The 26,405-nt window shown below is 37.9% G+C and overlaps 1 protein-coding gene across 1 annotated transcript; it reads left to right on the forward strand.

The window, feature by feature from the left end:
* Positions 1–7,412: 7,412 nt before the first annotated feature.
* Positions 7,413–25,101, forward strand: LOC149925135 (uncharacterized). The gene is made up of 8 exons (XM_090160347.1): positions 7,413–7,480; positions 9,520–9,578; positions 9,857–9,968; positions 16,389–16,512; positions 21,370–21,582; positions 23,115–23,183; positions 23,243–23,503; positions 24,872–25,101. The coding sequence occupies exons 2-8, from the start codon at positions 9,521–9,523 to the stop codon at positions 25,016–25,018; spliced, it is 984 nt and encodes a 327-aa protein (XP_090016473.1). The 5' UTR covers positions 7,413–7,480; position 9,520; the 3' UTR covers positions 25,019–25,101.
* Positions 25,102–26,405: the final 1,304 nt, after the last annotated feature.

Genomic DNA, 26,405 nt, shown 5'->3' on the forward strand with positions numbered 1-26,405 from the left:
TGCCCTGCTGCTTGGTTTTGCGCTCGCTGTAGCCTATTTCCAGGGGCTAGTAGGCCACACTTTGAAGCTCTCTGGCGCTCTTTTAACTCACCGTAAGAAAAAAGAAAAAACAGGCATACTTCAAATTTTTGCATAACCTTTTGAAACACCCTGTATATTATCAGTTCAGTTAATGTGGGTTAATTTTAATTTGTTTCTTCAAACGAATAAGTCAGATAATTGAAACTGGTGAGATTAATGCTAGCAGATTACTTGGAATAATGAAGTAAATACGATTTCAGATCAGATTACTGGAGGGGGGAATGTAACAGATCAACCGGATCTGGATTTAATCAGCACTTCAATCTGTTTGCAGTCATTCTCCTTAAGTTGAAATAAATAAAGTTTTGGGGGAATGTAACAGATCAACCTGATCTGACTAACTGATTACCTTCAGATATCTGACCTGAATAATCTGAACAGTTGGAGTTGGAAGTGCTAGCCCTTTAATCTTGTTGGATATCAGAGTCGGATTGCTGTATGCTTTGGACAAGTTGGTCTGGAATGTTTTGTCTGTTTTGTTCCAAATCTGAAAATTACAACTTGAATAGCTTCTCCAGTTAGCAGTTGGAAGCGGTACTTATATCCAAAGGGACTCGTAGAAACGATAATAGATTTTTGAAAGTTGAATGAGGTGACATCTGTTGCCAATTTCTGTATGCTTTGAAGGTGCTTCGTAAATTAGTAAATGATTTACTAAGAATATAGAGCTTTCAAGATTCTTATTAAATTGATATGTAGCTAAAATATTTACTATTTTACGTACTATACTCACAAGGAGACGACCCGAGGTGTAACACACCGATTTTGTTCAAACTCGGGGGATTGGTAGACCTTCATGTAACTTGAAAAATCCTAAAGGGATCTTATTCAATAGGCAACGGGTTTGCCATGGCAACGAAAAATGTTTTTGACAACATAAAATAACATGGGACTTTTTGGCCGATTTCCCTGTGAATTTTTTTTTAAAATTGATAAAAATGTGACCAATTTTGATTTTTTTCGTCAATTTTTATCAATTTTTTTTATAATTTTGGTATTTTAATTTTATTTCAATTTTGTAAAATGTTTCACAGGGGGGACCCTTGGAATCGGTCAAAATTCCATGTTATTTTTAATGGGAAAATTTCCATTTTAAGTTGTCAAAAACATTTTTCGTTGCCCATTGAATAAAATCCCTTTAGGATTTTTCAAGTTACACGAAGGTCTACCAATGCCCCGAGTTTGAACAAAATCAGTGTGTCACACCTCGGGTCGTCTCCTTGTCAGTTGCAGGTTAAGAAAGGCAAAATATCTAGTATATTTGGCGGAAAGATACTAGCACGAATTTCATTTAAATCGGCGACGTGAATTTCAAACTTCACCTATTTACGGTTGAATAACCGCATACGTTATATAATTTTGGATAATACAGACTATTGCGTTATATTTCAAAGTGATAGTTAATTAATTCACATAGATAAGATTTAAAAACAGTTGCGATAATTTATTTTTAGTGGAAGAGAGGCATACCTAAAAAAATCGGTTTGTTGAGTCCAGGGTAAGTATAGAACGGGTATTGCCGAGATTACCACGTTGACGTACATCAACGTGCGGTTTGATGATTGTTTAGGAGTGTAATACTAAAAATACGCTATATTGAAGCTTAGAAATAATAATCTACATGAAATATTTATTGATCACATTTACGCAATAGACAATCCTAAAATTTATCAAAAAAAAACACGCTCAGGAACCTTTAGGAATTCAACAGCAACTAGGCGAAATTCGAAATTTCCGCCGCCGATTTACCGGAAAATCGTGCAAGTATCTTTCCCCCAAATGTACTAGATATTTTGCCTTTCTTAACCTGCAACTGAGTATAATAAAAATTAATTCTAAATGGCTCCTTAAAAGTTTAAATTAACGTACAAATGATGGCGCCACCAAACTTTATAAACTGTCGTATGGTGACGAATATTATCAGTGTAGCGTTACGAGTCCCGTTGGATGTAAGTGGTCTAAGGTTGAATATTTTAATACAGATACTTCTTTCAGTATGCCATTGATATCCGCAGTCGCATCATTAATCTAAGGGTTAATTAAAAATACAAAGCCGCTCAAGGTTAATTAGAGCGGAAATAATCCGAATAATTATTTCAACGTTACGCGGGAGACCTTTGGAGACAATTCGTGCGTAATCAATTAATTGTATTCAAAAGACTCGGTCTCGGGTAGGTAGGTCCGCCAAAAAACTCTTTGTTTCAGGCTAGACTACATCTTAATTAAAAATATTATTTTATATTTATTACTTTTCTTGGGAAAACCACAAAAACAAACACGGTTAGTAACCGCAACGAAAACCATGTAGTAGTTTCGAAATTTAGCTGACAGGTGGCTGAGCCCCGCCCCGAAGGTTTTGTTTAAACGCCCTTAGCGCAATCTCTCTGCAAAGGAGACAAATATATTTCTTTGCGCTTTAAGGCTGGCTTACTCCAGGGCCAAAAACGCCAACATGCTAAGAATCGACGCAAAAATATCGTATTAGGCCTAACGGAGATTTTTGGCGTCGACCTTGGTCCTTAGTTGTTTCCATCGCATAAAGATGGCACCAACTTTGTACCCCGTTCAGACCTATAACCCAATTTACATACGTAAGTTCCATTGAAACCCTCCCCTTAAAAACACCCATAGATGGTGTTTAAACCCTTTTTTAAGGCCCGAGATCGAGCCACCTAGCGGATAATTATGAAACCGAACTCCCAAGTCGTTCGCTACTGCCTCAGGCTGTATTTATCCGACTTCGAAGTATTTTTTTGCCTTTTTACGTTGGAAAGGTCAAAATAGCTCAAATGCTAATAGTAATTTACTAGATCACAAATTTCTTCAAAGAGGGTTAAAAAATACATTAAAAATATGGTGCAGAGTGACGAGAACTCCACCGAAAAATTTTCCAGGGAAAAAGTCGAGATAAAAAATGAAACTTTGGACATTTCCAGCCCCATCCGTCAAAATGCAAAAACTGAGAATACAGAAGACAAGTAAGAGTCAATATCAAGGACGAGGGAAGCTAAAATTGGATTCCCAAAGCGTACGCTCCTCGCAATACCATATTACAGCACTCGGAGTCATATCTCGCCATTTCATTTTTAGCCTCAAACTCCTGATGAAGAAGTTATTATATTTGTGCATGATGTGGTTTTCGATGGAGCCATAAGTTAATAATACAGGGTGTTTCAAAATATTACGCAAAAATTTGAAGGAGGTGTAGGGGTGAGTTGAGAAGTATACCTTTTTCCCCATTGTCCTACGTTGAGTTAAAAGGGTGCCAGAGAGCTTCAAAGTGTGGTCTACTAGCCCCTGGAAGTAGGCTGCAACCAGCGCAAAACCAAACCGCAGGGAAATGCGAAAATTCAGGTTTGGGTTCGTGTGATGGGTAAAAAAGGACTTTGTAAAAAAATCGAGGTAACCAGCGTGAAAAGGTAAACTTAAACAGTATTTAAAGTCCCTGCTGCTTGGTTTTGCGCTTGTTGCAGCCTACTTCCAGGGGCTAGTAGTCCACGCTTTGAAGCTCTCTGGCGCTATTTTCACTCATCGTAGGAAAATGGGGAAAAACAGGCATACTTCTCAACTCACCCCCTTCAACTCCTTCAAATTTTTGCATAACCTTTTGAAACACCCTGTATACAGCTCCCTATAAATTAGAATACGCCATAGATTTAACGTTAACAGCGATCTCTCCCTTAAGGTGGGGTGGCGTAGTGGTTAGCACTTTTGCCTCGCAGCAAGAGAAACCGGGTTTATTCCCATCTTGTCGCACTGGTTGAAAACTCGGAACAACTCCTTCCGCGTTGAGTTAGAGAGTTATCTCCCCACTGGTTTAAGGGGTTTTCCTCCGAGATCTTCGGTTTCCCCTTCCATAAAAACTTGTTGAGGTTAACGGTAATAGTTAGTGTAGGGAGCTGTTGGCTCGCGTGGCTTTAAGGGCTTGCCTCAACTCTCCTAGGCGTTGTAACCCGGCCACCTGAATTAATGGCTTTAAAGCAAGTGTCGGCTTTATCGTTGCAGTCTGTATTTTTGATTGGGTCTATGTAACGAAGATGGCTATGATTGCTTAGATTCGCGGGAAGGTGCTTCCATCTATTTTCGACTTTCAAAAACGTATTGTCATTTATTTGAAGTCAACGATTACGAGATTGAAACACGTGATTGCAGAAATGCCAATCCAAGCTAAGTTGACTGCGCACGTGATTACGCAAAGCCAATCAAAGGAAGGGGTACGTCGAGGCACCTACTTTTGAGGGAATAATTTGCTTGCTCAACTTGTTTCAATTTCAACTAAACTCTACGTTAGTGACATCTCTCGCTCGCCAATGATACTAACCTTAAAATAGGAGCCGACACTTGCTTTAAAAGTAACTTGATGACTTGGGCCTAACGTGGTGCATAGCTGATTATGATTATTATTATTATCAGAACCGATGTACGTGACTCCCTGCGGCAATTTTTTGCCCTATCTTTTTAGCTTCTTCAACTTCCGTCGATAGCGGAAACGACTATCTCCATGGATACGAGACGAACAGAAGTTAGCCCGTAGAGAGGAGCTAGTCCTAAAGAAGCTTTATTTTAAAATTTGACACGGGTGGTGATGGGTTTGTTGGCTGGCGAAATACTTGGTTTGGGGGAAACTTAAGCGGAACCACTATAATGTGTCAACATTTCGGAAGAATATTTTATTCATTTCAATATGAACAGGTATTGTCGTTAAATATTCGTAGTTTAAAGCTTATCTCTTCGCGACAACTCGCGTTAGGCTTAACGAGCTCATATTTCGATTTTTCACCGTCAGATGGCGACACGCCGTGACTTCGACGTCTGGGGAGAAATCGCTGTTAACGCACAGCCTATGTACGATTCTAATTTATAGGAAGCTAGTATATTATAAACTTATGGTGCCCTATGATGAAGATGATATAAATTTTATTGGCACTTCGTTGGTTTGAACAGTAAGCCACCATCTTGAATTCGTGTAAGGGGGTGCTTTAAAGAAGGTTAAATGAAGTTTAAAGAACTAAAAAAAACCACTATTGCCCAGTTTAAAGTATTTATACATTCGTACCAATCCCGTACACTATAGAGACAAATAAATTTATAAATCTTGAAATCAACTGGAAAATACGGAAATGTGGGTGAAAATCACTTCCAAAATCTGGATATCAGCCTAAAGAACCAGAAATCAACATGAAAATTGTGCTCTTAAATCTCAAAATCAGTTTCTGATTTCCAAAATTACTTTGAGATTCAAAGATTTAGTTAGTATGGTGGCTGTTATGGATGTATTTAATTATCCATGGTACCACCGAAGGAAGACCTTGCTAGAACAGCACGCTTTGCTGGGAAATTGTCCTAAAAAGCGCTGTTGGGCATAACCTGCAAATCTGGAATTCCAATAGTTTATTTTATGACGTTGTAATATGTTTTTAAATTTCCATTTCTCATAACAAAAGTATATTTATTTCAATGTATTTATTTCAATATACAAAAGTAGTTTCTTTAAAAATTTCAATTCACAGAAAATGCAATTAAATTTCATTATTAATTATTAATTCAATTTAATAAAGAATAATTTAAACTATAGTTAACGTTATCGCTGCACTAAAATTGTTTAAAAATTAGTCAATAAAACAGTCATAATACCTTAAAAATTCAATAAAATCCAAAAAAATTAAAAAATCACTAAAAATCCTATTTAAATCAAATAAATCTATTGTTTTTATTTTTTTAAAGTAAAAAGAAATAAATATTTGATATGCGTTAAATCAAAAATTCATAATGTATCTTATTATAAACATGCAAAATTTTGGGTACATGAGTCTGGTTAATTTTACTTTCTTAACGATACCTTACGAGTAGTTACTTTCTTAAAACCCTGTATAATTAAAAAAATAATATAACTTGTAAAAGAAGGGCTTTTGTTTGGATGAATTGAACGTAAAGTACTTTAGTGAGCAAATCCCAATTCTAGGATGGTTTAAGGTTTGAGATCAGCTATATACTATGACGTAACTTTTACTTTGCTTATAAATTTACCAAAAATAACCTATACCCTCCCACAAAACCTTCTCATTGACGTTTAGATTGACAGCTTGACATATAATTTGGTAGCGTCAGATACGCGAAACTGAAAAAACCTTCAGCTGTCTTTGGGGCCTGAAAGCCCTGCTTTCCTTATGGCACCACGGTATAATAGTTAGTGTAGGGAGCTGTTGGCTCGCGTGGGATGAAGAGCTTGCCACCACCCTCCTACGCGTTGTAACTCGGCCACTTAAATTAATGGCTTTAGAAGTCGCTAGATGACTTAGGCCTAAGGTGGTGCCTTGGATATTAGCCTAGCGGATTATTTATTATTATTAGTTAAGGAATTTAGCTTGTATTTTTCGCAAATTCAAATAAGTATCGACGGGTTGAAACTAGTAATATGACGGTGGCTATCTTGTTTTCTACTAAATTATCCTAGAAAAAATATCAGATGCGAAGAAAAATATTTCCGTAGTGATGGATTGGATAAAGCTTACTGGGAAAAAATGACTAAAATAGAAAAAAGCTTAAATATGTTACGGTCACCACCTAATACAACTCTGGAACATCTATTGTAAAAATTGGCGAAGAAGATTTGAAACGTTACGGAGTTGCAATTTGCTCGATAAACCTTTTAAAAATAACAAATTACTTCGGAGATGGGATAAGAAAAGTTGGACAATATGGAATTTCGACCGATTTCGAACACGTCAGAATCGTTTAAAGGAAAAGTCCAGGTTGGGTAAAACGTGGGTCTATTTGAAAGATCATGTTTAAATAAACTCAAAAATATCAGTCGTAAAATTGTATCTTTTTTTAATGACGAGAAATTAATTTTTAAACGAGCCAAATTTACCCGCCAAGTGAGCTGCCATTTTCTTTCGCCTTCCCTCCGCAGACGGCACGCGGAGCAAGCGCGCACAGGGAACAGAGCGCTGTTATAGCGCGAACAGCGCGTGATTTAAGTCCTAAAACGTCACCGCGAAACAAAATGGCAGATCGCTTGGCGGGTAAATTTGGCTCGTTTAAAAATTAATTTCTCGTCACTTAAAAAAGATACTTTTTAGTAAATTTAAACATGATCTTTCAAATAAATCCAAATCTTACCCAACCTGAACTTTTCCTTTAATTTTATTTTATATAGCCTACAAAGAAACAGAGTTTTCGGACTGTCAAACCACATCAGTTTTTGTAAACGTCACGTCGAAATAGGATGACAGATGTCATTAAAATAAGATAAAATAAACTTATGTTAAAATTCACACGGATTTCGAAGATTAAAAATAACGTCGACTTTCATATTACACATTTAATCTAGTATATAAAGAAAAATACGAAATTTGAAGTGTGGTTTTGACTTTGCTAGTAAGACCGACTTTTCAAGGTACGTTTCTATAGCTTTTATTGGCACCAAGTTGGTATTCACGACGAATATGGAATAATTTATGGACCCTTTCAAAATTCTTGGGTGGACGTAAGACAACTAATAATACGGAGAATTTTTATTTCAAGCCTCTAAAGTTCAAGGCCATTAATTCTACCGTAGTGACATTTTTATGGCTGTTAAGAGCTAGGTCTCCTCTCTAATCCTAAAAGCGATGGCCTCGCGAAGTGGATCAAATAATTTTAAACGCTTAATTCTACACGATGCTGATGCTTTGTAATAAAGAAAATAAATTTTTTTTCTTTGAAGTAAAGCCCAGTTCACACTATACATTTAATTGGACCACTTAATGATATCCAACTAATTGTGAGCAAGAAAATTGTATAGTGTGAACAGAAAAAGTGGGAGTTATTGTTACAAATTTTCTGTTCACACTATACAATTTTCTTGCTTACAATTAGTGGGATACAATTAAGTGTCCAATTTAATTGTATAGTGTGAACTGGGCTTAACTGTTTTCCAGAATTCCTCAATATTGAAAATGTCGTAAAAGTGTTTGGGTCTTAAAATAAATATATCGGAAATGTAATGACATTTACTGTAAAGCTATTATTTGGAATTAAGGGTTATGACCAAATAAAATTATTTAGCTTTAATGAAATTTTTGCAAATATTTTCGATGCAGTTTATATTTTAATAGCTCGAGATAGCTAATTTTTGTAAGTTAGAAAATGTTTGGCTGTTTAAAACGAAGAAGACCGGAAAATTCTGAAGCCGACCATAAATTACTCCCAGGAGTCCAATTTTACAGGACAAAATCCTTTCGGAGATAACTCTTAATTTTCCTAAACTAAATTAAAATTTGTAATCCGACATTTCAGTGACCTAATTTTTAATAATTAATTTTATAGCTTTAATTAAAAATCCATATTTAATATTAAACGCAACACCCAGACAAAACGCACTGTGATGTTTGTGATTCGACATTTAACAACCATTAAAATTTGGACGCCAAAATCAAATTAGCTTTTAATTAAAATATTTTCGTGGTTCCAATTTGGGCGCTCATCTTTAATTGCTTTACTGGAGATTACTGGAGAGAGTCGCCTTTTTGGAAACCATTTCACGCCACTTCCCTTTTAAGTAATGGCGAACAACAGAGAAAAAAATGTTTTCCGAATAAAGGATCAGAATCTCGTTAATAGAAAAACAAGGTTAGCGTACGAAACAGGGAAATTTGTTTTTAGGGTTTAGTCAAATTTTATCTCCTCCTGTCGTCGCCAGCCAATCAGATTAAGCTGGCCGTAATTGTTTTAGAAACAGAGCTCAGTTTATATCAGAACATTGCCGTATTAAAAGTGCATTGGATTTTTTTACGGTGTATATAATTTATATTTAATATATTTCCCGGCAGAAAACTATTTTTAGCTCGATTTTTAGTATAAGTATTTAGGTTTTCTACTCTATCCAGGCGTCAAAAAAGGCTCGGATGATAATTATAAACTTTATTTTTTCCATTTTACGAGGGTAGTAATAATCAGCTAGGCTAATACCCAAGGAACCACCTTAGGCCTAAGCCATCAAGTGACGTTTAAAGCAATTAATTTAGGTGGTCGGGTTACAACGCTCAGGAGGGTGGTGGTAAGTCCTTCATGCCACGCGAGCCAACAGCTCCCTACACTAACTATTACCGTTAACATCAACAAGTTTTTTTATGAAAGGGGAATCCGAAGAACTCGGGGGAAATCTATGAAACCGGTGCGGAGAGAACTTGCAAACTCAACGCAAAAGGAGTTGTTCCAAGTTCCAAGTTTTCACCCAGTGCCACGAGCTGGGGTCGCACCCGACTCCTCAAGCTGCGAGGCGAAAGTGCTAACCACTCCGCCACCCCACATAATAATAATAATGATAAAAAAAATGTTCTTTGTAAGAAATTTTAAAAATTGATCTTTTAAAGCGTTAAGGCCATTTTGATACCTGTTACACGCTCGGAAATTGCTTCTAAAAGTAACAAATTTCTCTTTTTCATTTTCTTTCAGGATGAAATTTCTAGGGTTATTATTTCTTATCGGCTTCGCTTCGGCTGGCTTTTACGATGGTGAGTCTTTTTAACGCAACTCGACTTATACTCGGTTCCAAGTTTACCTTAAAACGGGTTAAAATGAAAAATCGATACGAGCCAACTTAAACGTTCTAAGAAGATGGTTTGTGGAGTGAGCGCAAAGCCGACTTTAGGCTCTCTCTTTCCGCCAGTTTCTAAAACGCTCTATTTTTTTGTAAGTTAGTGTGGCTGGTGTAAACGTGCTAATGTCCCGGGCAATTAAATTGGCATTACATGGCGCCATCTTGCTTTTGTTATATTTTTTTCACGCGCAGTTTTCGAAAGAGCATCTGATGAGCTGGTCGCTGACTTTCTGTTGGGGATGGAGCAAGGTCAAAGTTTACAGGAAGCGCTAGGAAGTCACCAATACTCGGAGGAGTTACTGAGGTACATTAATACGCAAAAACATCGAAAGGCAATCTACAGGGTGTTTCAAAAGGTTATGCAAAAATTTGAAGGAGTTGAGAAGTATGCCTGTTTTTTCTCCCCATTTTCCTACGATGAGTTAAAAGAGCGCCAGAGAGCTTCAAAGTGTGGCCTATTAGCTGCAACAAGCGTAAAACCAAGCAGCAGGGACTTTAAATACGGTTTAAGTTTACTTTTTTACGCTGGTTAGTTAGTGTAGGGAGCTGTTGGCTCGTACGCGTGGCATGCAGGGCTTGTCACCACCCTCCTACGCATAGTAACCCGGCCACCTGAATTAATGGCTTCAAAAGTCGCTTGATGACTTAGGCCTAAGGTGGTGCCTTGGGTATTAGTCTAGCTGATTATTATTATTATTACCTCGATTTGTTTACAAAGTCCTTTTTTACCTATTACACGAACCCAAACCTTAATGTTCGCGTTTCCCTGCTGCTTGGTTTTGCGCTTGTTGCAGCCTACTTCCAGGGGATAGTAGGACACACTTTGAAGCTCTCTGGCGCTCTTTTAACTCATCGTAGGAAAATGGGAAAAACAGGCATACTTCTCAACTCACCCCCTACAACTCCTTGAAATTTTTGCATAACCTTTTGAAACACCCTGTATATCCAGGATTCTCGTTGGTTTATTTAGTTCATACTTTTTCAAGAAGATTTCAGAAAGTAAATCAGAAAATCTACACAAAAATGCGTCGATGGTTAACAGCGTATTTAAAACTACTAGGCTTACATCTTGAAGCGTGTAAAACCTTAAAGGGGATCGGCCAAGCTTTTCCAAATATCGCCTTATTTGCATATCAGAAGATCAACAAGACGTTCAATATACTTACACTTACCTTATTTTGTCTTGAAAAAAATAGTTTTGGCCTAAGAAGTTGAAACGCAAAATAACGCCAAGTATTTGGGTTTGAATTTTCGCCGCCATCTTAAGGTGTATCCCCAGCGCCAGCAGCACCTTAGTGAGCGATTTGCGAACTATCCTAACTTTTAAAATAGCTCAATTTAGGATTAGGTATCGAATAACTGGAACGTGCCGCGCGTGCAAAACAAATCTATGGCATCTTTAGCAGCGCGCGCTTTTACGTTGTTTTTCTGTCTCACCGATTTCTCACCAGGTGTAGCAGCGGACGCGTGCTTTTCAATTTCCCGTAATTTCTCTATTTTATTAAAAATTAACGTCTTAATATTTTACTATGCGGTTTTCGCCATAAATTTTAGTTTTTAACGGGCTATAGGGTTATCTAACTGGTTAAAACTTGACCGTTCCCCTTTAAGATTTCAATAGACTCGTTAAACAGAGTCGAAATTGCAAAGTTGATTGCTAAGAGTAGACTAAACGAAGCAACGGTTGTAAATTTAAGGTGTTTCTTTTCCGGGTTCCAATTAAAACTGATTCCCCCATGGATTAACTTTCGGTTATTCAAATGCGAAAGTGGAAAACGCCATCTACCGTTAGTCTTGCGCAAGTGGTCATGCAGCGGGGAACTATGTTTTCTTCAACAAGCCGTAAGTAGGTTTTCCAAGGATGATTTTATACAGCGCGAAAGCCTTATTCTCCTTGGTGTAGCCACGTGGCGCAATTTCGCTCTCATTCGCGAATTTTTCGATTTTCTTCGCTGAGTTAGCTCGCAATCAACGAACCCAGGAATTTAGGCCTAGCTTAATTTATTTATTATGGAGAAATGAACTGGGTTAGTTTCCGAGAGTTGGACTTTGATATTTTCGATTTAACAATGTTTTGGAATAAAAATATTTGTGAATTGAATATTTTTAATAATGGAAGTTGAAAAATTAGGCCTTGGACGCGGCAAATCTCTGCCGCTGGCCTCACATTGGATTAAGAAAATTCAACACCACACACTCCTATATCCCGTCTCCCTTAACAATTTCCCTATCATTATACCCCGACAGAATATTTATCTTTTATTATTACATTTATTTTGTTGAAGTTTAGGATCCGATTTGTCGGTAAGCACGGAGACTTCACTTTCCTCCGCCATTTTCGCGACTAAAGAATGCATGGATTTTGCATATAAACAGCGAGAGGCGCATTTATACAAAATAAATTCGGCAAATATGGTTCTGCTTTTTTTACAGAGGGAAACGCTGATAGCGCATGCGCAGTCGTTCTTTTTATCTATAAGATAATTTACCCCCTGCATGGTCACTTGCGTTGCCCTTTAACCGCGAGTCGTGCAAACTGCAAGCCGACGCGAAATGTCGGAGGTCAATCTCCCTCTTCATTTCCGGTCTGGAATAACTTTTTTCAGATCGTCCACTAGGTGGGGTTCCGACAAATAAACCCACCTGAGTTAATTAGTACATGGAGTAGTTTTAGGCTAAGCGTAAGTTAAATTAGGCAAAAGTTCGTTTAAGTTAATGTTAGTTTAGTTTAGTTTAGCTTGGTTTAGGTTAAGCTTAAGTTAGGTTTGATTAGTTTTGGTTAGGTAAGGTTAGTTTAAGGTTCAAAAAGTTTTAGCTGAAATTAGGTTAAGTTAGTTTCGGTTAAGTTAAGCTATATTAATTTAGGTTTAATTACTTGATGTTAATCTTAGTCTTGGTTAATCTTAGGCTAGGTTAAGTTAGTTTAGGTTAGGTTAGGTTAGGTTTGGTTAAATTATGTTAGGTTAAATTTTTTAGGGTTGGTTAAGTTAAGGTTCGGTTAGTTTTAATTAGTTAGGGTTTGGTTAGGTTTGGTTAAATTATTTAGGTTTGGTTAGGGTAAGGTTCGGTTAGGTTTAATTAGTTAGGGTTCGGTTAGGTTAATTTTCGTATTGATTAGGTTAATGTTTTTTTAACTTAGGATAGGTTTCATTAGCTTGACCTTAGGTTAAATTAGATGAAGTTAAGATTAGATTACCTTAGGTTAGGTGAGGTTAGGTTTGATTTTGCTTATTTTATTATATGGCTATTCTTAGTTTAGGTTACTTTAGGTTAGATTAGAAAAAGCTTAAGTTAATTTACGTTAGATTAAGTGAAGGTGTAATTAGTTTACGGGTCGATTAGGTAACTGTTAGCTTAGTTTAGGTTAAGTGAAATTAATTTATTTTAGATTATGCTAAATTAAGTTAGGTTTAAGCTAGGGTAAATTAGATTAGATTTAGGTTAGGTTGGTTTAAGGTTAGATTTGAATTAGTTTGGTTTAAGGTTAGATTTAGGTTAGGTTGGTTTAATGTTTAGTTAAGGTTAGGCTAAATTAGGTTACTATACGAATAGTTGAGGAATTACTTTGTGTTACGAGATAACTTTGAACCTTTGAAAATTGATAAGCATTACTTCGTTTCGTCCCACGTGGTGATTGAGATAGTATTAAATTGAGGTTAGATGAAGAGCTTTGTACTAAATTTGACTAAATTGGCATTCAAAATGTTCATATACGTGTAATCAGCCTACGAAACACAATGCGTGACTGCAAAGTAGACATTTACGGAGGCATAATGCGCTCTCAACCCGCATCTCTCGAACTACGTAATCTTCCAAAATTGCTGACACGTTGAAAACGCGTTAATTCTAAATATTCAAATCCGCGATACGCACGTTTCTAACAATAGACACTTTTATCATTCGATCTTTTAACTTTATCGGTTCGCTTGTATTTAAGAGAATGACTGTACCGCTATACAAGACAGCTTCGAGATGGGTGGATAACCGAACGAGTTGACGAAAGCTATAATTCATAGGCCGGTACGCAATTTCTGAACATTACTTAGAGTTAAAACGTCTATGAGGAAAGGTTCCCCGTTTAGTGGTTGTCGAGATATTACCCCTATAGAGTGTGCCGCGGTCGTAGGAAAGCCCTATGGAAATTAGCGCTTACAACGCATTTATTACAACGTGATTTATAATTAAGTGTTGATTGAATCCTACAAGCGCCTTGGTTTAGTTACGACCGGACACGTTCCGTAGAACCTATTTTAAAGGGACTCTAACGATATTGAAGTTGACCCTTCTACAAGCTCCGTTTCTTATTGGAGGATCATCGGATATTCCTACGAGAAGTTCGTACGAGGGATTACTTATCGGCGCGCTCGATAACGTAGCGTTAAGATGTCTATCCGCGGTACTGAGAAGCTTAGACGGTATCTCCCTTTTACGTATATTGATTAATTTTAAATAAGTAAATGTAAAGCATAGTTCTAAATTCCGTCAGTAAAGTTATATACAGAAATATTGATGTCAGACAAATATTCTCCTATTTCCAGTATCTTACATATTTCATTTAAGCCTTTATGTCGAACCAAATTACTGATCAGTCTACTTTCGTGAATAAATAACGTTCCTTATAAGAATAAACTTTTGACCTTTATCAAAATCAACCTTTGACCTACGAGCTCGCTTAAAAAAGAAGCGAGATTTAAAATTTCCAGATTAGATCGGCCATAGCGACCGGCGACCCCCATCGAGATGACAGACACTTATTAAGAAATCAGATCGAATAACCAAACGATCGATCCGTGCGAAATAAATAGGGCTGGGTGAATAATGTTTTTTTTAGGTATTTGGCGAATACCAAATACGTCGGTTTTTGCGAACCATCTGTACCAAATAATTTGACCAAATAACTAAATAATAATAATAATAATAATAATAATAATAATAATAATAATCAGCTAGGCTAATACCCAAGGCACCACCTTAGGCCTAAGTCATCATGCGACTTTTGAAGCCCTTAATTCAGGTGGCCGGGTTACAATGCGTAGGAGGGTGGTGGCAAGCCCTGCATGCCACGAGATCGAGCCAACAGCTCCCTACACTAACTAACTCATTCATAAATTTATTTCTTTATCAAATTATCATATCAAATACCAAATTTTACTAAAGAAAGAGGCTAACTCGGCTCACTGGTCTAGATTCAATATAATCCTTCTGCGTTGAGTTTGCAAGTTCTCTCCCCACTGGTTTAAGGGGTTTTCCCCCGAGTTCTTCGGTTTCCCCTTCCATAAAAACTTGTCTAGGTTAACGGTAATAGTTAGTGTAGGGAGCTGTTGGCTCGATCGCGTGGCATGCAGGGCTTGCCACCACCCTCCTACGCATTGTAACCCGGCCACCTGAATTAAAGGCTTCAAAAGTCGCTTGACGACTTAGGCCTAAGGTGGTGCCTTGGGTATTAGCCTAGCTGATTATTATTATTTTTATTTTATTATTAATCATTGTAGAGATACTATGGAATCACCCTCCCAAAATGGTTTCTTCCACTCTATAACGTATACATCTACTTCATAGTTATCTTGTGTCCATACAATTCCTTTACAAACGTCAAGATAACTTGCAAGTTTAAATTTTGTTTGCTTAGTTACTCGTGACCTTTGGTTTCGTTGTGCAGAAAAGAACGCTAGGTTTTTTTGTTTACTAGCTTAGAAATTTGATGCAAAAACCAAATAATTTGTTAAATTTTGATTAAAATCGACCAAATCAAATTAAATTTTTTGAAATAGTTAGGTGGTTTTTTTCGCCTGTCCCAGGACAAAAAGTGTAAACTTTTTACCCTAAAACGTTTTATTCGCCTGTTCTGGGGTAAGATTTACCCTGTCCCGAATTTTGTTCGCTTGTTCCAGAGCTCAAACGTTACACTTTTTACTCCTCCTCGAAAGGAGGTCTAGAGGGAGTGATCTAGCTTACATAGAAAATTCGTCTGCTTAAATTTCGTTTCACGAAAACATGACGGGCTTTGAACATTGAGTTGGGAATAAATAGAGGTACAACTAAATCTGGCTGGCCCGGGACCAATTTCGTTCAATATGGAGACTTTTTCAACTATATCGTTCAACCGTGGCGGCATCTGTCTCTAGTGGTGACAACTATATTGCAATTGAATTTTTGCGCGAATCATATAACTTTACAAAATATAGATGGCGCTACCGCCTAATTATAAAGATGAATTTCGTACAGTCTTCTCAGAACAGGTCCCGCGTAACCATGGCAACCGAAATCGTAATTGTAATTCTAGCAGTATTATTCCCAATTCAATGGTTTTGAACATCTTCACATGTGGCAAGCTTTTAATAACGAATATCCAATTGTTAAATGCTATTTAATGACTTTAAAAGTTGCTTGGTGACTTAGACCTAAGGTGGTGTCTTGGGTGCCTAGCTGATTTTTATTATTATTAAATAAATAAGAAAAATGAGTCCTATATTGATGATCTCACTACCGGTCGCCATCTTAAAAACAAAACAAATATATAACCTTTAACCTCTAACTACTCCCTTCTAGAATTTTAAAAACTAGAATTCGATTTGTCGGTGCGAATAGTTTAGCCTAAAAATGACCAAATAATTTGGTCAAATCGAATACTTTGCACAGCCCTAGAAACAAATTACGAAAATCCAGAGAGTTTGAACTTTGAAAACTTTATAAATTCACTGTTGAAAATGATTTTGTTTCGCAGACTGGAGTACGACATCAAAACGGAACTAGGCAAAACTCTCCAGGAAACCTTGGATCAGGTGCTGCAGAAGATCTGGGACGCCGTCGAACACGGTCGTCAAGTCGGGAAGGACTTGACTGATAAGGTGAGAGACGCCCAACCACTAGACACTCGCGGGTCAAAACGTAATACAGAAGCAAACCCTTCTCGAGTTTCGATAAGAGATCCGACGGCAGACAAAATTTAAGATTCTGAGACGAGCCAGCTTGTCACCCTTCCTGACAGTTAAATGGCCCGACACTAACGCGTCCACGGAGCCCCGAGTTAAAACTAGACCGAGGGAGAGTGGCTTCGATCGAACCCAATAAAAGGCTTAAAGGCGAGCTTTCACTTGGGCAAAAACGCTGCAGCGGTGAACGTCGACGCAAAAAATCTCCGTTAGGCCTAACGCAATTTTTACGCGTCGAAGTTCAGCGTCGTGCCGTTTTGGTACTGGTGAAAACCAGCCTGAAAGAGCTCGTTGAAAGCTTAAACCGTGCCGCTATTTTAGACGATAAACGATTTGGAAATAGGATAAGGTTCAGTTTTATGATTTTTATCACGTTAAATCGGTCTACATTTAGTAGGTCAAGCTAACAAAAGTTGTATCTGTAAAAAGGCTTACAAAAGATCCAGCAATTCTAGTTTTTGGGTGTTAAAATAGCGTCATTAGGGATTCGGATTTTAGATAGAAAAACGTCCATCCTTATTTCGTATAATTACGACGGAATATATTAAACTTGTAAGAAAGTGATAATGGGATGGAGGAACAAAAAACAAACCCTCTCTTTCGGGAATTAAGATTTTCTGCTTTGGAAAAAAGGAATAGTTCATTGCTCAGTGTTCTGGTGCCTCGGCTACTTCGAATACGAAAGAGAGAAAAGTAAAAGGGCGGGAGAAAAGGGGTAAAGATCAATAAATTAGAGAGAAAGCGAGTAAAAGACGAGTCGGGGCTTCAACCCCAACCGTCGCCGTGGCTGAACGCTCTCCAAAACCGCGCTAAAAACGAAATTTAGGGGCCGCTTTTATCAGGAGGCGCGCGAAGTCCAGGCCCCATTTACCGACCCAAAGAAGTCCGTTCGCGTTGCGTTTTTATCACGACGGACTGGTAATCTTTTGACCTTGGAAAGTACCGCGATAATATGAAGAGAGAGGTTGCGCGTATTTACGATATCTCGTTTAGCGCGAGTTAAGGGTGCCGTTTCGTTACTATTTTGTCCGAGGTAGACTTTACTTTAAACAACTTCCTCTATTCACTTCCGTGATAAAAACCATCCCTGTTGCAATATGGACGCCGATTTTTTTTGGACTAGGTGAGAGATACGTGTTGAATAAAATGGCCTGGTCTTCTTATAAAGGTTTTATATTATGTCCGCGTTATTTCTTCTCCATTTTATCGCGAACAATATAACGAAGAATATATGAATGTTACATACGCGTGGAAAGAGGGGAAAAATTACGTGAGGGGCGTGGCTTTTAACGCGGGTATCACGAGGTGAAAAGGACGTTGCCCAAATATTATCATAAGCCTGTTTGAGTTGGGCATAACGGTACATGTAGGGGGAGTGATAAGCACTTTCGCCTCGCAGCAAGAGGAGCCGGGTTCAATTGTGGCACTGGATGAAAACTGGGAACCACTCCTTCCGCGTAGAGTTTGCAAGTTCTCTCCCCTCTGGTTTAAGGGGTCCGAGTTCTTCAATTTCCCCTTCTATAAAAACTTGTTGAGGTTAACGGTAATTGTGTGTGTAGGGAGCTGTTGGCTCGCGTGGCATGAAGGGCTTGCCACCACCCTCTTACGCGTTGTAACCCGGCCACCTGTTCAATGGCATTAAAAGTGGCTCGGTGACTTGGGCCTAAGGTGGTGCCTTGGATATTAGCCTAGCTGATTATTATTGTATATTCAACACTGGACACGTGCGCGATAAATCAAAATTAGGATCTACGCTACCTGGTGGAGAAAAAGGGCAAATTCACCCCATCTCTCTCACCCCTACCACCTATACTACCTCTTGCTATCTACGAAGCAGTTTCCGGTAGCATGCATTGAGGGATGTGTTCATAAGTTTCGGTTATTCACCACCAGGTGGATTCAGGTAGCCAGTTTGGTCAGTGATGAGCCTAACGTTGAAATACCAAACTTAGGGGCCCTTAATAGTCTTATGATATTATCTGTTCATCCGAATTCCATATTGATGTAGCCATAAATCTATAATATTGTTTTATAAGTTTGTCACTTTGGGGAATATTTTACTGAGAGCTAGTAACGGAGTGACGTCATCACAAGAATGAAATCTCCCCTTAGCTAGGCGCTGTCAAAGGCTACGTATGACGCGTTAGCAAAATGGCAACGAGCCCGTATTGCAGTCTGTCTTGTAAATAGCTCCCAGTAAAAGTTTTGCATGTGAAGAATATGAAGCGACACACTTATGTAACAATATTATACACTTATGATGTAACGTATACAGAGCCGCTTTTAAAGCATCGTTAGCCTTGACTCTTTATAGTGGTCAACTTAAGCTATAGAAATTTGTTTGAATATTAGTAAGGGCGGTATCCTCGAGGGTTCTGGTACGAACGAAGCCCTTTTTTCAATTCGTAAAAGGCTTCTGAAATCTCTTTTTATTTAGGTTTTCGTTCAAAGGAAAAAAACCTTAGCTTGAAATTCGCCTATGGGCCTATACTTGATATATTTGGCTCTCTCTCCTCTTTGAGGCTCTTCTTAATGCGGGCCTACTTTGGCGCTCTTTCAATGCGAGAACGCCATCCCGTCCTACAAAATAAGACGCGATTTTTTTATCACGTATTGAACAAAATGTCAAGGACATTTAACTACACACAATCCCCCCGATGTATTAACTATATTTTAATTAATTTTCGGACAAACCCCATTTTTCGAGTTACCTGTTTTTGGAAATAAGGTAGCGAAACGTTAACGCGTTAATTTAAATTAATTTTCAGACAAACCCCATTTTTCGAGTTACCTGGTTTTGGAAATAAAGTAGCGAAACGCAAATGTTTTTTGAAGTTAGATGGCCCTTGTATAAATTGGTACGAAATTCAAATATCACAATAGTGCGTACGCGGGTCGGTTGGGTCCCGCGAATTGGCCAGAAATCTCACTTAAAATTAAAATTTCTTAATGCAATCGAAAACGTACTTCAGAAATAATCAGTACCAAGTAAAAATATAATTTTCAACCAAGTCGCTCTTAATTTAACAAAATTATGTATATTTAAAGTCGAAAATCGTCATACAGCAATGAAATGGACCAATGATAAACTTGAAGGCCCCCGATCTCCAAAATTCATAGCGGGTTACCGAGGGAATGATATTTCCTTTCGATTGAGATATCCCCGGCCCTAATACGCCTAATTCTTGGAGAGTTATGTGGAATACGGCGGCATTGGAATTCATACCTCTACTTGGAATGCTTATCGCGGCAGATTTTCGTCACTATGTTAACTTAACAAACAAATACACTAGAGGGTAGCGCGCAGAGGGGATTTTTTCTCTCGTAGGCGAGGCCAAAGCCGTCAGAGTGATCTTACCATACGCGATACGGTAGGATAAGCATTCCAAGTACAGGTATGGATTCCTAGCATCGGCTACACTATACGTGGTCCCGGTACACACAAATCACTTAGGGGTTGTGTGTAAAAACGTAAGGGAGCCGAAATTTTTTGTTTTGCATCAATTCATTGTACCTCCTCCCAACCACTACGACGATGGGCGCAACCACTAAATAGTAACAACAAAGGCGACAGGTAACTGCTCCTATTTGTAACAAAAACGGGATACCTTTGGGTTGAGAAATTTCTGAGGCTTAAATCGGTTTGTATGGAAACGACTCTTTTGTCTTTTTTATTACACACAATCCTAAGGGGATTTGTGTGTATTAGTTTCACGTATGGTGTCCGCCACCGTCGCCGCCGCCGGTGTTCCCACGATTTCGTTAGAGGTACCATGGTACATGATACGTCAATCGATTGGAAATATCATGCCCTCTTCGGCATTGTTAACATTTGAGAGATCGGGGGTGAAGTGGGGCATTTTCACATTTTAGTTCGGCTTGGTTGAATATTATATTTTTAGTTAGTATTGAATTTAGTGTTGTAAGTCGGAAAACCTTTCCGGAAAATGACCGAGGCCCTTTTTCCGGAAAATTTTCCGTATTTTTCCGAAAAAAAGTTTTCGTTCCGTGATTAGTCTAAAATATTGTTTGCAAATTTAAATAAAGCGGCATTTTCGCCTTATGTTTTCGAAACCTCTAGACTAGTTTAAGCTGATTAACAATGTAACACTATTAATGTTTTGTAGTATGCTTACTGATATTAGACATTTTATATCGATAAAAAGTTAAAAACATTAAAACCCTTAAAAAGTAATTTTGGTTTTAATTTATTATTTTCTGGAAATTTTTACGCATTTTATTTTCCCGGAAAATTAACAACACTAGTATTGATCATTTCTGATCTATATTTTCAGTTGCATTATGAAATTTTAGTTTTTAGTGACATTTTTGGCTAATTCGCGGAACCCTAATATTGCCATATTTGAATTTTGTGCCAATTGATACAGGCGCCATCTACCTTATTTCCAAAACCAGGTAACTCAAAAATTTATTTTTCGATAAAATTTGTCTTGAGTTTATTAAGTTAATATACAAGATGATTTCAAATTTGTTCAAATTTAAATGTAATAATTGAAATAAAGTTAATACATCGGGGGAGATTGTGTGTACTTAAATGTCCGTGACATCTTGTTTCTGCACTTCCGGTGGACCATTAAATAGGAACAAATCGGATGGAAAGGTTTTATTAAAAGTTGAATGGTGAAACGGGAGAGTACAAATTCTGTAAGAAATTCTCCCGTACGAAACCAATAAAATGTAAAACGTAGAAAAGTTTAAGTCGGCAGCCCTACAACAATCGGATTAATTTAAAGTCGAAATATATTGTTCCAGGCGAAAGAAATCGCGGCTAAATTGAAAGAATTGGGTTTCGAGAGCGGATCCAAAGCCAGGGAACTCTTGGAACGGATCAAAGGAAAGGCCAAAGATTGGTTGAGGACTTTGTTGGACAAATTGGGCATCGGTAAACGAAGTTTCAGAGATTTCTTCGGAGGGATTTCGGGACAGTTGAACATTGAATCGCTGATCCAAAAACTCAAGGAAAAGGTACCATTCCAAAATGTTTTAAAATATTGGAGTACAGTGTTATTTATTCTATTTTTCGCACTAAGAAAGCTCTGATTTGAGAGCGCGCTGTAAGCGTAAATGGTATTGACCATAGATAATTTTTATTGCTATTAACATAAGTAACATAATAACAATAAGTATGACAATTCCTATTGCTTTAATGCTAATTTTCTAACCGAACCTTTTTTTGGCACTGATACTCTCTTCCAGCTGTGACTTGGACTCGCGACTTACCGTTTTGGATGACTACTTTTTGATAAAAATTTAAGCCTAATATCGGAGAGCACGTTCTGGAGTCGCGAGGGGCTTTGGCTTTGTTTTGAGCCCGCGTGCGAATCACGCGTGATAAAAAAACATGAGCTCGTGGCGCCGAGTAAAACGTTTTTTTTATTTTTAACCAGATATTTCGGCTTAGCGGAAGTCTCTCATATTTTAGACACTAGAGGGCTCTGTGCTGAGAAAACATCTTGATTGCGCAATAACTTTGAAATTCAGTTTGGTTGTAAATCTCGTTAATTGTCATACTTATTGTTATTATGTTACTTATGCTAGTACACTACCAATTCTTCCAACGCTTTTTTAGCGTGATAGTCTGTTTCTACATTGACTACTTAATCATTACGTTGCTAAGCACCGACAATGATTCGACGCTCCGCGAGTTCTGACTAGTCTGTGGAACCTATATGAGCAACAAACACAACACCCCCCACAAGGAGAACGCAACCCGTCAAAAGTCGTGCATTTTCTTACGTACAATTTTCATTGGTTAAACGCTTTAGCGCCTGCTGCCGTCGGAAGGGTAAAATTCGGAAATTGTCTTCCCCCCGCCCGTAAAACGTTCAGCGTAGAGGTTCGTCCAATGAAATTTGTACACAACACTGCGTTAGCGTGTTTAAGGGGGTAGACTACTGTAACCATTGTCTATTTTCGCGCTATTTCAAGCTGAACTCTTTTAATTTTGTATTTTAACTTATAAAATTAATATTTAAGTGTAGAACAGCCTCTTGTTTAGTGCTTAAAATAATTTTGACAATTTTAAATTTAAAAGTAATTAAGTTATTACGTTTTAATTCGGACCCCCGGAGCTAAGCAAGTTGGGCAAGCGCCCAAATTACCCTTTAGTTAGGACCTTATATCTCGTTAACTATTAATATTATAATTATCAAAATTATTTTACTAGAGGAAGGTTCAGCCTAATAAGAAACATATAATTCAATTATGTAATTGTTAAAACAGAAACGTTCAGCTTGAACGAAAATGAGGCTTTTACGGTATTCTTCCCCCTTAAAGGCTAGTTGCGTTCTCCTTATATTTGTTGCTCCTAGTTGGAACTGACTTCGTTTCTGAAAGTATATAAGCCACGTTCACACTAGACTGTTTGGAACCGTTTTAAAACGGTTTCGAAAGATAAGATTGAACATTTTCGGTGTCAACTGTATTAATGTTAGTACGTTACTTATGTTATTATAGGTAAAGATTGAATATTAAAATGAAACGTGTTTATTTTACAGCTAGTGGAGAAAATCAACTTGGAGGGTATCTCGAAATACATCAAAAACCTTTTCGGTGAATTCAGTAATGTGCGTAATATTCTTATGAGAAGAAGACGGATTTTAATTAATTGATTTTTATTCATTAGGTGGGCAGAGCGTTATTGGAAGCCGTGAAAAGTCAAGGAGCTCGGGCCTTAACGAACCTCGTTAGTCGAATTATCGGATCTTCCGGATCCAAATACGCTTTGAAAGATGCGTGGGAAAACATCAAAGAGTTTTTTCACGATTCCAAAGGTCAGATCACCGAGAAAATCGCCCAATTCGCCGAATGGGTCAGAGAAACCGTCAAGAGCGGATTCGAAAATGCCAAAGAGAAATCCGAACGCTTGAGGGTCATCGCGCGAGAGGTCAGTCATTAATCAAACATTTTATCCTTCCATTTCAATAACCACGACGTTATTGATTACCGGGCAGTCTATAGAAGTGACCTTCGAGTACTTATTTCTCAAATGACTAGGAAAAAATCCAAATTTATCTCCTAATCCTCAACGTATTATATAAACATCAAATCGTTAAAGCAAAAAAGTTTACAAAAATGCTTCTGAAAGAGCTTTTAGGTGGCAGCTAGGGGCAACAAACACAAGAAGAACGCAGCTATCCTTTAAATACGCCAACGCAGTGTTGTGTACAAATTTCATTGGACGAAACCTTTACGATGAACGTTTTACGGGCGGGGAAGACAATTTCCGAATTTTCCCCTTCCGACGGCAGCAGGCGCTAAAGCGTCCAACCAATGAAAAATGTATGCAAGAAAATGCACGACTTTTGACGGGTTGCGTTCTCCTTGTGTGGGGTGCTTTGTTTGTTGCTCCTAGGTAGCAGCACCTTCGGGGACTTAAAGCAAAGGCGAGTTGTCCGAGATCTATTGGTTTCCCGAAACCACGTGTTTAATAAGTGAATAATCACATGATTCCGAAAAGCCAATCAACGTGACACGTTCCAAATTTGCCACACCTTTTAAGCTAGATTTCGATGCTTACTCAGCTTGTTTTGATTTATACGCTAACGACATCTAGTGCGAGAGAATACAACTAGATAGGAGCCGCCCCTTGCTTTAAATATTTGCAGGTATTTTTCAGTTGACGGCACTTTCTCTGGAAGGTTAGGATCCTCCCGGTTGTCCCCTGCAAACCCTGCCTTTGACCCGCTTTGACCCATGGCAGGCATATTGATAAAAGTTTTCGTTAAATCTCCCCGCACTCTTAATATAATAGAATTTAGCTAAACTAAATTCCTCCATTTTATGAGATAGGGAGTCGTGGAGCAAATTATTTAGAGGCGTACGCTAAGTTGAACCAAGAATTTATAAAGGTGAATGGATAATATGTAGGAAGCCCCTTGTGGACCACTTGATTTACAAATAAAAACCAAGCCCCTTAGCATTTCCTCGAGTAATCTTTCCCCCTTTATCCACTGGTAAGGGGTTAAGATACTCCGATGCAAGCTTCTCTCTCCGTGGATAGTCGCTGCTATATATTCTCAGTGAAGCTCGAGAAATTCTTGGGTTGAACTTTGACGCGCTCCGTGGAGCGCAACAGCAGCTTTCGTAGCTCTCGGCGATTAGCAAGCAGTCACGCGGCTCAAAAGCTCAAAACTATAATGTATAACTTTCTCCAAGCTCCGTTTTTCTTTTTTTTTCGATTACGAGGTGTATTCTTCCGCCCATTCGCGGGACCAAATGCTTATTTACGCTTGAACTTTTCAATATTTTCTAGATTATCGAAAAAAGTAAAATCATGAGCGAGGAAGCTGCCAGAGAAGCTTTGGAGTTTTTTAGGCCTTACAAAGAGGATTTGGGTGTTCTTTGGGAACAGCTCAAAGACAGCGTTCGACGCGTGGTAGTCGGGTCTCCAGACTTTTAAAACTGCTATCATTTTATACCAAAATTAACGTTGTGTATATTTCAAAAAAAAATAATAAATATATTTTTTTTGCCACCGATAAATCTAATTTTCATTTTGCACCGTGAGAGGTTACAATAACCTTTGATAATTGAATAATTAAAATAAAAGATTACATAAACAACTCGTCCTGATTTTTACACTCAATCCTATAGGGGACTTGTGTGTCTTACGTTATTAGTGTCCGCCACTGGTGTCCGCACGAATTATCGTGGTACCATGACACATGATACGTCAATCGATGGGAAACATCATCACCTCGTCGACATTGTTAAGATTTTGTGAGATCGGGGGAATGGAAGTGGGGTATTTGCCCAATTTAGTAATTGTTGGCGATTTAATTTCTAACGATATAAAGTTTTTAAATTAAGAGCGACTTTGTTGTAAATTATATTTTTAGTTAGTACTGACAGGAAACTATATAGGTATACACTTGGAATGTCTAAGGAAGATTTTTACGGCCGTGATGAAGCTCTTAGAAACGGGCGTGTCTTAAAGCGGGAAAACTCACGTGAAAAACTCTCGCGCCTCGCTACCCTACTTCGACGAAAACTCGTCATTAAGCCTAGTCATGGTTATTATATTATTAGCTTACCTGATTATCTCTTTTATAACCATACAAATACCTGAAATTAAGTATCACTACACTTCTTTCGCGAAGAACGTTATAATTACTTTAAAATATTAAAAATTGAGGTTTTTAAATCCATTGTTTTACAAGCCTATTTTGCGCGGGAAGATCGCCTATTTGTTACCATGACGACGCATTCTTTTCGCGTCAAACCTCGAGCCAATGAATTCGAAATGTCGTGTTTCGTCTTACACTTGACGTAGTTAGGCCCCGCCTTTTTCTCGACGCGCTTTCGTATCACCGTCCCAATGGAACCTTAGACATTCCAAGTGTATACCTCTATAGTTTCCTGATACTGATTATTTCTGAACAAATTGTTTTTAAGTGAGTCTTTTGGAGAATTCGCGGGACCCAACCGACCCGCGTACGCGCTATTGTCATATTTGAATTTCGTACCAATTGATACAAGCGCCATCTAACTTCAAAAAACAATTCGCTACCTTATTTCCAAAACCAGGTAACTCGAAAAATTCGGTTTGTCTAAAAATTTATTTATTTATTGTAACCCGGCCACCTGAATTAATGGCTTCAAAAGTCGCATGATGACTTAGGCCTAAGGTGGTGCCTAGCTGATTATTATTATTATTATTATTTCCAAAACCAGGTAACTCGAATATTTGTCTAAAAATTAATTTAATTTAACGTGTTCGCCGCAGTTCGCGTTTCACTAGTTTGTTTCCAAAACCAGGTAACTCTAAAAATTCAATTTAGATAAAA

This window comes from Leiobunum rupestre, chromosome 10 (genome assembly GCF_980474605.1).
Source record: "Leiobunum rupestre chromosome 10, qqLeiRupe1.1.hap1, whole genome shotgun sequence".
NCBI lineage: Eukaryota > Metazoa > Arthropoda > Arachnida > Opiliones > Sclerosomatidae > Leiobunum > Leiobunum rupestre.

Coding starts and splice junctions, on each gene's coding strand:
- LOC149925135 (XM_090160347.1), top strand. CDS start 9,521: ATGAAATTTCTAGGGTTATTATTTCTTATCGGCTTCGCTTCGGCTGGC. Junction 9,579..9,856: donor TTCGGCTGGCTTTTACGATG/GTGAGTCTTTTT, acceptor TTTCACGCGCAG/TTTTCGAAAGAGCATCTGAT. Junction 21,583..23,114: donor TCCAAAAACTCAAGGAAAAG/GTACCATTCCAA, acceptor TTTATTTTACAG/CTAGTGGAGAAAATCAACTT.